The 14,950-nt window shown below is 40.7% G+C and overlaps 3 protein-coding genes across 6 annotated transcripts; 1 reads left to right on the top strand and 2 right to left on the bottom strand.

Moving 5' to 3' along the window:
• Positions 1-1,077: 1,077 nt before the first annotated feature.
• LOC115770731 (growth hormone-regulated TBC protein 1) lies at positions 1,078-4,394 on the bottom strand. Of its 4 annotated transcripts, none has more exons than XM_030716135.1 (7): positions 4,319-4,394; positions 3,938-4,093; positions 3,519-3,825; positions 3,176-3,436; positions 2,413-3,044; positions 2,236-2,348; positions 1,078-2,181 (listed from the first exon to the last, which is right to left on the bottom strand). In XM_030716135.1, exons 4-7 carry the CDS (start codon positions 3,202-3,204, stop codon positions 1,963-1,965), a joined length of 993 nt encoding a protein of 330 aa, XP_030571995.1. In that variant the 5' UTR covers positions 3,205-3,436; positions 3,519-3,825; positions 3,938-4,093; positions 4,319-4,394; the 3' UTR covers positions 1,078-1,962. The 4 variants fall into 4 exon arrangements, with proteins under 4 accessions (XP_030571995.1, XP_030571994.1, XP_030571996.1 ...); XM_030716134.1 differs by having other exon boundaries at positions 3,938-4,263; positions 4,319-4,372; XM_030716136.1 differs by having other exon boundaries at positions 3,176-3,461; positions 3,938-4,343.
• Positions 4,368-5,477, top strand: LOC115770732 (MICOS complex subunit MIC27). Its single transcript, XM_030716137.1, has 3 exons — positions 4,368-4,444; positions 4,509-4,682; positions 4,737-5,477. The coding sequence occupies exons 2-3, from the start codon at positions 4,552-4,554 to the stop codon at positions 5,275-5,277; spliced, it is 672 nt and encodes a 223-aa protein (XP_030571997.1). The 5' UTR covers positions 4,368-4,444; positions 4,509-4,551; the 3' UTR covers positions 5,278-5,477.
• Positions 5,478-6,632: 1,155 nt separating this feature from the next.
• LOC115770856 (serine proteinase stubble) lies at positions 6,633-10,958 on the bottom strand. Its single transcript, XM_030716293.1, has 8 exons — positions 10,414-10,958; positions 9,107-9,282; positions 8,744-9,054; positions 7,700-8,090; positions 7,433-7,622; positions 7,037-7,334; positions 6,831-6,980; positions 6,633-6,767 (listed from the first exon to the last, which is right to left on the bottom strand). Exons 1-8 carry the CDS (start codon positions 10,956-10,958, stop codon positions 6,633-6,635), a joined length of 2,196 nt encoding a protein of 731 aa, XP_030572153.1.
• Positions 10,959-14,950: the final 3,992 nt, after the last annotated feature.

Below are 14,950 nucleotides of genomic sequence, written 5' to 3'. Positions count from 1 at the left end.
AAGTGGCGCCACGCGCTTTTTTGCTTTAGCGGTGATAAAAATAAATGTAGAAACAAAAATTAGTTCCTTCGATGGGACTCGAACCCTTAACAGACCACTCTATTTGCCACAGCCTCTACCCAACCGTCATACCACCAATTGACCCTTACCGATAAAAAAACGAAATAAAATAGCAGCACATGTGTGTATGTGCAGATCGTACAGATCGAATTCAATAAAGACCCGCCCAAATGTGTGTGTGTGTTCATGTATGCAGAAATTCTTTCGCCTTGCACCAGCTGCTGCTTACACTTTAATAACACCTGTGTTTCTTAGCCTATCTTCATGAAATGTTCAACTGTTGATAGTTCTGTGCTATAGAATATTGGTATATTCTCAAAAAGACAATTGCATTAAAATTGTCGCTATATAAAACGAAAGATACTTGATATATATAATATTCTAGAAGCTACATGTCCAGTTTGGTGACTCTAGCTCTTATAACTTACAAGATTTGCTCAAAAAGCAGAATTTCGATATCGATTTGTATCGATTACTTGTAAACGGGGCAAGTTATCGGCTATCGGCAAAAACACCTACTGCGCGGGCAGTAGGAGGGCATGTTCAAAATTTCTGAGAAGCTTGCGTTCATACATAGGGACAGCCAGGCGGACATGGCTAGATCGACTTGGCTATTGATGCTGATCAAGAATATATATATACTTTATGAAGTCCCAGAAGCTGTCTGTTACATACACTGGCACAAATACATTTTACCCTTTTTACACAAAAAAAAAAAAAAAATTCTGTAATTTTCTCAACGTTCAATCGGTACGGAAGATCCAGTAAGTCCCTAACTCCAAATAGTGGTCTCCAAAAAGTATGCTATGGAATATAACAATTGATTGAAGACGATCCAATTAGACAATTGATAACAAAAAAATATAACATATCCTATCAATGTCTTCCCTAAAATGTTAGCGAATATGTACTTGCATTTATCTTATAAGTAAATAATCATGATATTAATAAAAGACAATCTCATTTTCTAACAAATAGCAGTAATATTTATTTTAAAAGCATTTTAGTTGCACTAATCAAACAACACTTTGTAGCATGTTTTTAAGTTTGTATTTTTTCGCTGGTTCGTTAGATTTTGCCTAAAAGGCAGACATACGCGATGTACGTGTTAACAAATCAATTCCTCAAACTATATTTTAGGACATATGTATATAAATATATATATATATATATATATATATATTTAGTATCAGTGTAGACAGTGAGTATTTCAAACTATAAATACAAACGTACGTAATAGTAAATAGTTATGGTAATTTCTTTCTTTTTGTTTGTTTGCTTGTTTGTACATAGCTATCAACTAACAGGCATTTGCAACCATTTAACAATTTAAAAGCAGTTTAAAAAATACATTATATCTAGAAGTTTCCTAAAACACACACAGCGGCATATAAAGTTTATATACTACAAAATAAATACTAATATTTTTGATCAACTAGAAAATAAAGAACGTAAGTCGTATGAAATTTACAGACATACAGACATACTTGTGTATGTGACGTTTATCCAGGCGATATACTCTAGATCTATGCGTTATCAATTTAATTTTTTTTTTGGCAACAACTACAACTACTTCTAATGCACGCACACAAAAGTACATGCATAAATTGTACAAATGTGTGCATGCAGTTAAGTTTGTTTATTTTTCGAATTGGAATTTGACTTTGGTATCATATTTAGTTTTGCTTCGAATAATACTCAAAATTTGTTGGCTACAATGAGGCTATACACATATACACACATAAAATGGTACATACAAATACGCATTGGACACATTTAAGCTACATCTCTAATAATAATAATTGAATTTTACGATTGCTTTCTTGTTTTTGTTTTGGTTTTTTGTGGGCCGCTTTTTTTTTTTGTTTGTTATTTTTTCTGTGTTTTTTGTTGATTGGTTGCTTAGTTCCCATTTAGCACGGCTACTTTGCGCAAGCTTTCGAGCTCGCTGCGTTTCAAACGCAACGAAAACATGGCCTCAATAAAGCTATGGCAGTCGGTGACTATGCTATCCTGAATCATAGTGTCGCGAAACAGATTTGCCAGTGCAGCAATATCCTCGCAGCCCAGTATAGCCCTCTTGTGGGTTATAAACATGGCTAGAGCTGCACGAAATACAATCTGCAAAATGCATTTTTATTGATTAAATTCCTAGTGTGCAAATTAATGACTTGCCTTGGAACCCTCGGCGAAAACGCAATCCCATATTCGCAACACAGTTTCCACAGGCAGAACCTCCGCAAATATGCAAATGAACCATTTGCTAGCTATCACCGCGTAGGGCAAGCCTGGAACATTAAATAGAAAGTTTTGTTGTGGAATTTTGCATTTTTAGCGATGGGTCAAACTCACCCAAGTTTTCCACATGCCGATTAACAGCTGGCAAACGCCTTATTACCAACTCCCTAAAAACGGCCAAATCACGCAACAGATTGGCCATGTTATGTGAGTGGTACTGTGGCACAATTTTCTCAACGATATGCTTTAGCAGCCAAAAGGACTTCTCCTCATCATCCGTGACAATGAGCAACAGACCGGCTATATAATTAAGACCTTGGCAATAGCCAACATCGCGATTATGGTGTGCATAGGCGCAGAGTATATTGAAGAGGCGCGCCTTCTTGGAATCAAAATGGATATTGTCGGGAAAAGTACGAGGTAGATCGATTGATATGGAATCGCTAATTTCCTTGTTGAAATGTTCGATATTTAATAAACTACGATATAGATTGGGATTTTGTTGCTTTGCCTCATCGGCACCAGTGATTTTCATCCAAACATCCGCACGATATGGACCTGGTATGCCCTTGCGTATATATCGCTTTATCTTTGGACTGATCACGCTGAGATCTGGATTCTGTTGCAGTATAGCCTCCCATTTGATGCGTCGCCGCGTCAATGTCTTTAAGTAATTATCCATAAACGTTCCGTAGTTCTTATAGTCGAACTTCTCGCCACGCTTGAAGCCGTACTCGTCCACATCGCTGTGTATAAGTGAATTTATAAAATTTCATTTGTAGCCATCATTTGATATAAATAACAAAAATATTTATATGGGCATCACCATCGCTTGGCGAAGACCGGATAACATAGGGGCGTAGTTGTTTACTCTTACCTAAACTTGGAACCTGCGGTCGCTTCCATATGAACTATGACTAGTTTATTGCTCAGTTGCTCAAATTAAACTCTAAATACTTGACGGGCTTAGCCCGTTAGTCAGATATTGTTGTTGTTGTTGTTGTTGTCGTTGTTTCTCAATTGTTCTTCTTGGTTCATGGCCCCCATTAATTGCTTTTTGAAATTGTGAGCACGTTCGCTGCTTCCGCTTTATGTTGCTGCTGCTGCTCTCTCTGCTTCTACAGCGTTACAAGTTTAACTGCAATAAATTAATAAAAAATCAACTACGATAGTTTGTCTATTGACGGCCTAATTTATTTATAAATGCCCATGTCACCTACTTTTTACTGTATGTGTCCTTGAGAATTTGCTATTATGCGCGCTAAGCACCCACGGTTGCTATTGTTGTTTTTGTGCTGCTACTGTTGTTGTTTTTGTACGCGTTCTTAGCGCGCCTCGAGTACTGATAACATTACAAGCTGCAGTGGGTGGCAGGTGTAGGGAAATTTTTGTCACACGCTTTACGTTCCGACTTTCACTCTGCTTGCACTGCGTTATTGCGGTTAGGTTTATTTTGAATGTTTGATAACTTGGTTGTTGTTGTCTGCTTCGGATTTCCAATGGTTTTATTTATGTTTTTTCCTTTTTCTATGCATTTTTTATTATTCGATCACAAGCAAATGTTAATGTTATGTTGACGAATGTTAATGGCTCAGCATTAAAACTTTGTTTGCTTATGGTTATAAGTGCTGGCACTCACCTGCTGACGTCACATTGAGTACATCCTGGACTTTGGTGCCATAATTAAACCAAATTGTATATAACTTATTTCATCTTATCTCAACTTTGTTTTCCTCGCGAGTTGCGAGACCAGGTAACAGCAAGTCTCTTCTTCTTTCATTCATATATGGTAACTCTAATAATAACAGCAATGCAAACCGACGACAACATTAACATATGCTGTTATTAACAGTGAATATTTAGTAATTACTGCATTAGTAGCCCGTTTTCGTATCATGAATAAATTGCATCACTTTAATTTAGACAATATTTGATCAAAAATAATGTCATAGTTTTATTCAATTACTAAATTATAGAATTGCGGCAATTTTGGTATTTATTTAATTTAATTTGAACGAACCTGTTTGCCTCAGCGTTGCCAGATGCAGTCAATCGCCAAACAGCTGTGCAACTGCCGACATTTTGCCGTGGTCAAGCAATCGTACCGTGCCGCTGACACATTACGCAATGTATCAAACAAACTGAGGTAAAAAGCATACAATTTTGTCAAAATACAAATTCCAGTCACATAAATAACGATAAATTTACAGACGCATCGATAAGTTCATACATAGGCTAACTTCAAACAAAAGAATGCTGCGCAAAGCATCGATGATAGCCGCCGCCGTGGCTGTCGCGCCGGTTCCAGAAAATCAATCAGCGAGCAACTCGCTTGTGTGTAAGCCAAGTGAACTGCCCATTTACGGTTCCTTGCGAAAGCCCGTGTAAGTGATTGGAGTGAATTATGAAGCTCTTGACTTATTTTCCCTATCTTGTAGGCCAGAAAAACGTTCAGAGCATAAGCCGAAAGATTCTGCGCTGCAAAAAAGTCTAGAAAACAGCGTTCGCTATGTACGTCTGGAAATGCAGAACGGATACAAGGCAGTGGGCGAAAGAACTGCCGTTGTGAGCGAATATTATAATACTGCAAAGAACCATACACAGCGATCCATCGATTTTCTGAACGAGCCACAGAATTCGATGCACCGCAGTGGCGCCATTGTAATGGGTGGACTCGCTGGTTTTATATTTGCCGCACGTGGCGGATTCTTCAAGAAGGTTGTTTATACGACAATTGGTGCTGGCACCGTCGCATCCCTGTGCTATCCACGCCAGGCGGAGGAAAATGTGCGCATTGTCTTGTACGAGGGGCGCAAGATTTTTGCCGTTGCCTACAACTTTATCAAAGGAGTAAAGCCTGGCGAGGAGATACCAATTGAGCCAATCCAAAAGTTCCCCACAACGCTAAAGGAGCTCAAGTTTCTGGCCCTAGACCTGTTCGACGAGGCAAAGGAAACGATCTTCCCTAAAAAGAAGTAAACATTAGGGGCGACATGCAATTACCAGCGATACGAATCGAGCGCTCAGATGTGTTATGATTTTAATCAAATTTTACTTTTTTAAACCCACATCTATATTTCTGATCTTTATTATACCTCTGTATAGCGCGTAGCAGTTCTCTCTATTGATTCAGTCGGCTGCTGCTTGTAATAAACTCAAGTCGCGTGTCAAAAGTGAAATCCAATTTGTGTTTCTTACAACTGTGCCAGAATCTTGCGCCAATTTCGTTCCCATTGTTGGCCATTGATTTATTATTCAACTGGTGTCAAATGTCAACTTGGCAAAAGTGAAATTCACTCTGCCGGGAACATGTGATATCGATTTACCCCCAGCCGTACTCATCGCTACGTTTGTGCCAATCATTCCCATAACCCTGAGGCTATACATGGTGCTGACTGAAAAGTTAATGAATAAGTCGAAATTGCGGCTGCCGTTAGCTGCAATTGTACATCATTTACGCACTTGTCCATTGGGTAGCTGAAGACCACAGAAAGCCGAACTGAATTGAAGATTGTAATAATGATAATGCATAATTGCTGTGTGCTATATTATTGTAATTGTCGCAGCGAGGGCAGATCGATCGGTATTTTTGACAGTCTAGACATAATCGGAATAGAGCTCACGCTGAGAGCTTTAATATATTTTGAGTAATTTTCTGTTCATAAATTGCTGTACAATGTTTTCAAATCCATGTTGTTTTGTATGGCATCGATAGCAAGTTTACCTTTAAAAAATTACTTGAAATGTTTTCTTCCACTTGATCCAACTTTGACGAAAATATAAAAAGTTGTCCATACCTTTTATCTTTTACACATTATTTTAAACTGAACGTTTTCTTTTTCTCAATATTTTCAATATATTTATTTGAGCTCATCTTTATAAATAAACTTGTTCTTTGGGCAAGATACAACATAATGATGTTTGTATGCAATTTGTTTATAAATTATATAGATTTAGTTAATTGTTAATGCCTAGACTAAAATACCAACAACTGCACAATGAAAATGACTTTTCTATTTTGTTTTTTTTTTCGTTTTTACCACTATATACAAATATCGATGCCATTATATCATTTAGTACGATTCGAATTATGTTAGACAACTTAAGATCAGCCTACAAACAATTTTCGCTAGACTAACTTAGTGGGCTTGACTAAGTGTGTGGGGGCGTGGCGAATTTCGCACAAGTTCGGTCGATGCAAATTGTTAAATTGAAGCTAACTAAGCTTAAGATTCGTTTAAATTAAAATCACACAAACTTAAAGATAGACAACTAATAAATTAAAACAATAACAAGAGTTGAGCATGCACGATATATACGATGCACGATAATTATCATCTGACATGCTCCAGTATCCAGGGCACAAACTTCGAGATGCGCGTACAGACGCCCGGCAAATTGGCCTCGGCGCATCCAATGCCCCAGGAAATGATGCCAGCTAGAAAGAAGCGGCCATTCTGGGATTTGGCCTGTAATTTTAAAGAATAGCCTGAGACCAATCACAATTTATGATTGATATGGGATTTGATTACCTGCAAGGGGCCACCTGAGTCGCCTTGGCACGAGTCCTGACCGCCCGTTTCATAGCCAGCGCATAGAAAGATGTCTGGTATGAATTCCTGGCGACCGGCGCGCAGAAACATGGACTTGCAATTGTCATTGCTCACAATTGGCACCGACACCTACAGAATGAGCAAATGATAGAATACGTGCGTGTGTGTGTGCTAACTCCACTTACCTCCTGCAGCACTGAGGGTAGTGTACCGCCCTCGCTGAGGCGACCCCAGCCGGTGACCGTGGCATTCATACCAATCAGTAGACTCTCCGTTTCGGGCAAGCAAATGGGACTGACATGCGGCGCAAATTCGAGCGGCTGCTCCAGCTTCACCAACGCCAGATCGTATTCGTACGTAAAGAAATTGTACTTCGGATGCACCACCTTCTTGGCCACGCCGCGCTCTATGTAAGGCAGCTGCTCCTGCACATGCGAGAAATCGTATTCGCCCACGCGTATGCGTATCTGCGATATGAGCAGACTGCAAATAGAGACAGAGAAAGTGAAGAAGAGAGGGAGAGCGTGTGAGGGTTCAGTTGTAGCGGAAATTGCAGTCAGTTGTATGCGGTTGCTACTCACTCGTCCACACAGTGCCCCGCCGTTGCTATCCAGTTCTCGTTGATCAAAGCGCCACCGCAGCGATGGGTGCTGGAGAAGCCAAAGAACGAGGTGCGTCGCACAGACACCTGCCAGGGCCAACGACCGAAGGCCGCACTCTTGCCGCCCACAATGCGCGTCTCTGGACGCGTCAGCATCGGCACTCCGCATTCTGCATATGTAAATGTATGTGCAACAACAAGTTAGATTGTGTCAAATGCATTGGGCGTGGCTGTACTTCCAACTTACCGCTTCGTGCAGCCGAAATGGTCTTCACGTGGCCCAGCATGGCTGTGCCGGCATCATGTGTGGAGGAGTCCGTTATCTCATTGGATTCAATACCCGCCGTTGCCGGCTGTTGTACTATAGGCTGGCGTGTGGGCTGCTGCGATGTTGGACTTGGACGCGGTCTGGCCGAGGTTGATGCCGCAGCTGGTTCTGCTGCTCCTGCTGTTCCGGCTGTTACTGTCGTGGATGTGGATGTTGTAGTCGTGCCCGTTGTGGTAGGCCGCTGGTAGGGCTTTGTGGGTTTCCTAGTGGTTGTTGTTGTGGTCGTTGTTGCCTTTGTGGTAGTTGTGCCCTTCGTTGTTATTGTTGCCGTTGATGAGGAGGACGTGGCTAATGATGTGCCAGGCGACAGCTGGAAGGTAGCCAAAAGTGGTAAACATTATGCTAATAGTTACCCAAGGAGCTTAAAATATTTCACATGCAAAGAATCAATTTTTCATTCCACTGCTAAGTCTCTGCGGAGGCCACCATAATGTGAATCATGCAAGTCGATGTTTGAATACCCTTTCGATAAATTAATAGAAATATGTATCTATGCAATTTTTCAGAGGGGTCTAGATTTTATTTCAATATGATTTTAATTACTTTTTTTTAATTATTTCTGATCTATTTTACATAATCGCTGTTTTATATCTTTTTGTTTAAGTATAAGAGGGTTTCTCAATCAAATTAGTTTAAGCACTCTTTTGATACCTAAATCCGTTCCAGCAAGTGCACAACAACACACCCCAGAGACGAACCTCTTGACTACGTCAGCATCGTCGCCAGACAAATCTTACATCAGCTTTGTGCAAACAATAAAATGTCCCCCAAGGCTGTGGCCTGCCACGGCCCTAGTCAGAGCATCAGAGAGCGTCAGGGAGTCCGAGCTGATCGAGGAGTAAATGACCTCGTTGCTCGTTTGTTTCGCTTTCGACATCAGTGCATCACACACACAGAGAGTGCGGCACAGAATGAAGAATTGTGGCAAGCAGACAGAGAGATGAACGACGCGTATTTACATACCTGAGGCCTGGTCGGCATGGGCTTGGGCTTGGGTTTCGGACTCGTCTGCCCCGGCAGCATCATTGTCGTTGACGACGACGTCGTCAGCAGCGGCGTTGGCGGTGGCCGCTCGTAGACAATCGGCTTCTTTGTGGGCTTTGGCGGCTTGGAGGGGCGCATGGGCGCTGGCAAATTGACGATGCCGGGCTTGGTCCAGCCGGTGGGTCGCGGCTTGGTAATAAAGCTTGGCTCGGTGGTCATGTGCCAGTGATGGTGCTGTGGCTGTTGCTGCAGCGTCTGCTGGTGCGTTGATGTATGCCAAATACTATCTGTTGGTGTAATTATTATTTGTTATGAGTCCATAAGTCTCTCATAACAATGCAAGAGGCGCCATTCTATACTCACTCGAACTGCTCGTCGCCTGGCTAGCCGCACTCTGCAAATCTGGCGGCGTCGTCGGCTTCGGATGCGGCCTGGACAGAGTGCCCTGATGTACCGGACCTGAAGGACGAATAACAAGTGTTCCTGCACCATGAGGACGCTCTATTGTTGTCATACCGCTGCATAAAAACAAAAAAATTTGCTATTATCTGATGATTTACTTGTAGGTGTAGAGTTTTTAGACTGACGGATATTTGTGGAAACTATTCAAATATCCCTAAAAAAATATTTTTAATATTATTTCATCTGAAAATTTAACCATATTAGATTTGAGAGACCGATTTTTTAATCCAATGCTGATTATATATCTTGAATAATGTTTTTATTTCTTAACGTACATGTATATACAAGTTTATACTAAATTTAATTTTTCATAATCAAACATTTTAACAATTGATTTACATTTTAACAATTTTTGCCAGCAAATATTGCATTTTTTACAAGCCGTATTTTTATACTCTTTTAGTTGGTATTATAGCGGCCGAGTTGATGTAGCCTTGTCCGTCGTCCGTCCGCCCACTCCAAAAGTTATAAAGCTCCCAAAACTTTGCATAATTCCTTTAGGACGAAACCGACCGGATCTAACCGCTATATCAGATAGCTGCCATAGGAACAATCGGTCGAAAAGTTGGTTCTTGTATGAAAAACTTTTTTGTCTGGACCAAGCTTTGCATTTATTAGTATCACTATGCTTCTTACACATATCCAAAATCTGTAATATCGGACCACTTTATTAGGTAGCTTCCTTAGGAACGATTGATAGAAAATTAAGTTCTTGCATGAAAAACTTGTTTGATAAACAACTCTTATCAAGATCGGTTTACTTTGTTATATAGGAAGAAACCAATATACTCAGCAATTACGAGTTTCACTTTTTTCATATATCTGAATGTATTCTTATTTTCTTGTTCTGTATTAAAGTTGCAATTCTTAAAATTTCGAAATTTTTATTTTCCTTAGTTACACTAAATTGTTCTTTTGGTGCGAATTATGTACTTCGTTACTAGAGTTTGAACCAAGGTATACAATAATCTCAAGTTAATATTTTATTAATATCTAGAGCATAAACGAATTCAAATGTTACGTTCCATCATTCCTATTTTTTTTTTTAATTCCCGCTTTCTAAATTTGTACCTTTTGGCGGCGGTACAAAATAAAATTGTTAGTGGAGAAATTAATTTGGAAAACTCTCAAACCAATAATATGTAAATTTCAAAGAAAATGTGTTAGAGCTGCCTTTGTTTACCCACCTGATTAGCGGCTTGTGCGGCTGTGGTGGCGGTCGCGGCCGCAGTGACAGGGGCTTGGTGGGTCGCGTGTAGGAGAAGGCGGTGTGTGGCAATACGATGTTGTCGGTATAGTTGTGGGCACAGCAGGAGCCAAACATGAACGAGTCAACGCACATGCCCACGTGCTGACCCTCGGATTTGATGCACTCCCAGACGAACATGCAGGTGCCCTCAATGCGTCCAAAGGAGCACGGCTTGGGGCTTATCTTGAAATTGTGGCTGCGCTGTAGGTCTGCTGTCGTATAGTAGCCATCCAGTCGATGCGGACTGCGATAGAAACTCGGCAAGGATGTGCTGTCATCCTCATTTGTGGACTCGTAATCATAGCTGTTGCTGCCGACGTTCCCCCTGCTACTGCCTGGTGGTGTGATAAGCGCCGCCGTCGCTGAGGCAAGGCAATTGACTAAGATTAAGCCTACTAATAATACTTCTACTATTTGGTGTCTGCTCCTCGCTGGTATCGCTGCAGTTGCTCTGTTGACTAGCCAACGCTGTTTGGGCCACATCTTCGGGGCTGCGGTTCTGCCAAAAAAGAAAACAACAGGGCAATTTAGCATTAGACATGTTACCTGCCGGAACTACACTAGAGCAGTGCACATAACACTGGCCATGTTTCAGATGACCCCCCTTCCTCCCCCTACCCCATCCCCGACGCTTTCCTCTTTTCCTTCTGATCCCTACTAATTAAGTGCACTTGTCGCATGTTGGGCACTCCAAGCAACTGCAACAACAACAACAACAATTGCAACAACAACAAAAACGACCACAACAACTACAACTAAAAAACGGGCACGTCGCCTCAGCGATTTCTACTCTTTATGATTGCCAGCTGTGGTGTGCTGCGCTTGTTGTTGTTGCAGTCACAGTTGTTGCAGTTTTTGCTAGACTGCAACACCAGCCAGTGACTGGTTTAATTACAACTTTTCACTTTTGCCTCATAATCAGTTTTTTGTTTTGGCACAACGCGAACAACAAATATAGTAGCAAAAAAAAATTTATTGTGATCGCACGAATATATGTTTTACAACCGACGACACATGCTACAATTAATAATTTTATCTTGTGGCAAGTAAAAGCGACTGAAGTCAGACGTCAGATGTGCATCCCCCAGCCAGGCCAAGAGCTCATCAAAGCGGAATCATTTTGAAATTTTAATTAAAAGTTTACTCAATTCCACACAGAGCGCACGCCATCAAATTAGATGTTTGCGTCTCGGCTGATGCCCCACGCGCAGCCACCCACAAATACAAGTATAATAGTCATATTAGCTCCCTACAAGCACTCATATTGTAACCCAAACTGGTAGCATAGATTGCCTCCACCACCCCCACCTCAACCCCAGTCCCAGGTTGACAACTTACCTGTGTCTGTGTCTGATTAAAGTTGTTTGCTTCATCGGTAACGTGCCGGGCGCATGTCTGGAGTCATGGAGAAGAGTGAAGAAGAAGCGAAGGTTTGTTATTAGCTTATTTTTTCTACGTTTTTGATTTTTCATTTTTTTTTTTTTTCTCTCGGATGTAGAGTGGAATATTGTAGGACTATAATAAGTGGATAACTATAAGTATATACTTCTATATGACTGGTCATGCATGCGGTGCAAGAGCTGCACTTGGCCCTGTGTCCACGCCCACCCACCAATACAAAGCCTACCAAAGCGGTCCACGCAGTTTCAAGTTTTTATCGTATAAAGATTGCGGCAATATTGCAGCTTATAATCGATGAGGAATGATGTTGATATGATGCTGATCTTTTAATGCCTAATAGTAATATATAAAAATGTTTGTACTGACTGACTGATTGGTGATCAGCGCACAGCTCAAGACAAAAAATCTGGGATTATGTGATGAAGGTGCATGTTAAGAAGGGGTTTCGGGAAATTCCAACCGCAGGTGTTTAAGCATCGCGAAAAACGTTTGAATGAAAATTTGTTGCTTACCATCCGATCGACCTTAAACTAATTTTCAAAAATCATTGTTCAAATTAATTTGAGGGGTGTTTCACCCTTTTCGAAAAATGCAGTCCTTCTTGGTGGAAATATGAGTCAAAGATTTAAGTATCGCGCAAATTCATTTCCAAGGATTTATATGAAAATCATTTGAGACGTGTTTCACACAAAATGAAAGCTTCCTCGGTGAAAAGTGCGATTCTACGATTTTTTTTCAAACTTATTTTCAGAGCGCTAAAAACTTAATGAAAACGTGTCTCAGTGATTTGGCATATTTCCCTCGAAACAGTGCTAAATTGGCGGTAAACAGTTTTATGAAAGTTCTTTGTTTACATCCGATCGGATTCAAACTCATTTTCAAAGATAATTGAGAGCCTTTATTTTAAACGTGCCAAGGGCAAGCCCGGGGTGTACCCCCTAGTACTATAATAATCAAAATATTGTTTACGAAACCTTGTGGTAAAGCGGATATTTAAGATAATATTTACACTGTTTATTTATAGAGTTTATTATAAATATGAGTACATACAAAATACATATCTTAAAGCTGTACTCGACCTTATAAGAATCGCAATGGAAGGCGCTAATTTAGCAAAGCATACATTGGGGTAAAAATAAGAGTAACAATGAAGGGAGAGGCACAAAATGATGTTATAAGTACTTGATCATTAAAAATTTGAAAATGAAAACCATGAAAATCGCGCAGAAGAGCGATTCGCATTTAAGAACCAAAGCGGTGGACAAAGGGACACAAGTGTATAAACTCAACTAATTTATACAAATTTGGCCTTAAAGCAATTTAACCTAACCACTTCCGACCCCTTAGAAAAAACTGTAATAGTTGATTCAATTATATGGCAATGTAAGACCGAAAAATGAGTTTTCTTCAACCTGTCCCTAAACTTAATATTGACTGAATTACATATAAATTACACTGATAAATTGAGGTAAAGCACCTAACACTTAATGATTCTAAACTTGACCTAGTTTGATAAAAATATAAACTTGTTATGTACCATGTGTATCCATCAAAATCCGTGTTGAAATTTTTATGATTACTAGCAATTACTGTAAATTATTTACACACTTGGAAAGGCTTGGATTGATGGTAACGCTTATCGCAAATATGGCCAAAAACCCGTTTATCGGTCTGTCTCATCAATTTAATGCCCGGCATTTACGTTAATGATAATTACAAATCTTTTCGAACTGGAACCCAAATAAATCTGCACGTCATCTGCGCGCAGATACAAACAGCTGATGATTGAAACTGAAATTGAGACCGAATGACTTTAATTTCAGTATTTGATCTCTCCGAATCTATTTACCGAATGGCTAACAAACGCTTCCGACTTCCTCAACGGCTACTCAATCGATAACAGTTTAAGACGCCAAACGCCAATCGTAATTTTCACTCTAATAACTTTATTTTAAAGACAGGCACCGGGTCGGTCAGTCGGTCGATCGGTCGGCGATGGGAACTGTGGGCTGCCACACGCCAGTTATGAGCCATTGAGCGCCCGAACCGTTGCAAATTAATTTCGTTACGTTTTCATTTCCTCAACAAAATGATCAGTTAAGTTGCTATTGTTTTGCTTATTTTTGTAGTCGTTTTGTTTTTTAGTTTTGTTTTAACAGAGAGACCCGAAAGGTAATTACCCCGTTTAAGCCCCTGAGAAGCAGAAGCGGCAGCCGTAGCAAAAGCAATCTCTTGTGCTAATGACTATCTTTTAGAGACCCCATCGAAAAAAGACGGGTAGCCACAGACTGACAAACGATCAGACAGAACCAGACCCCAACCCCGGTGCTAGCCAAGCCAAAGGCCAAATAATTTTGTAGCAAAATCTTTTTTTCCTAGTTTCTTTTTTTTTTTTGTTCAACAAAGTATTAGAAAAATGCAGCAACTGACAAACTGACGAGCGCGGAACAGGCCAACGATTGAGGTATACACTACGTGTGGATCACAGCCGATGTTGCAATAGGCAACTAGTTGCAAAGTAATTGTAATAAGAATTGCGCAATTTGCGTCAGTCACTTAACTCCAAAGGCGCAGGCGAAGGCGAAGGCGAAGGCTGCCAACTTCAGCTTCAGGTTCGATTGGGTCTGGCGTGCTGTAAAGTGTGGAAAAGTCACAGCCCGTTTGGTAAATGGTGGGCTGCCGGGCCAACCTGCCCGGTAGGCGTTTTGTCAATCGACAGACGATCGACAGGCGACGGCTTAGATGACAGGCCGCCCAGGCTAATGAAAAAGATAAACAACTGGATCACACGACCACAACAACAAAAGCAACAACAGCATTAGCTTTATACCAGACACGCAGTTGAGCCTCAAGTAAAGTCGGGGCTTCTATCACATACGTTAGATAGCATATGTCCATCTTCAAGTCGACGTCGGCATCGGCATCGGCATCTTTTGAGCCACTCTCTTGTTATAATCACTGCGCGTAACGTAAACACAATTTTTGAGTGGCTTCTCCATGTGAAACACACATGGCCAGAGGCCTGATACGACGACGACGACGGCCTCAATTGATCAGAACAGTGAGCAATATAA

The sequence above is a fragment of the Drosophila novamexicana genome, unplaced genomic scaffold, assembly GCF_003285875.2.
Source record: "Drosophila novamexicana strain 15010-1031.04,08,12 unplaced genomic scaffold, DnovRS2.1 tig00004560-arrow-pilon, whole genome shotgun sequence".
Taxonomy (NCBI): Eukaryota; Metazoa; Arthropoda; class Insecta; order Diptera; family Drosophilidae; genus Drosophila; species Drosophila novamexicana.
The sequence above is the reverse complement of the archived record's forward strand: the minus strand, read 5'-3'. Positions and strand labels throughout refer to the sequence as shown.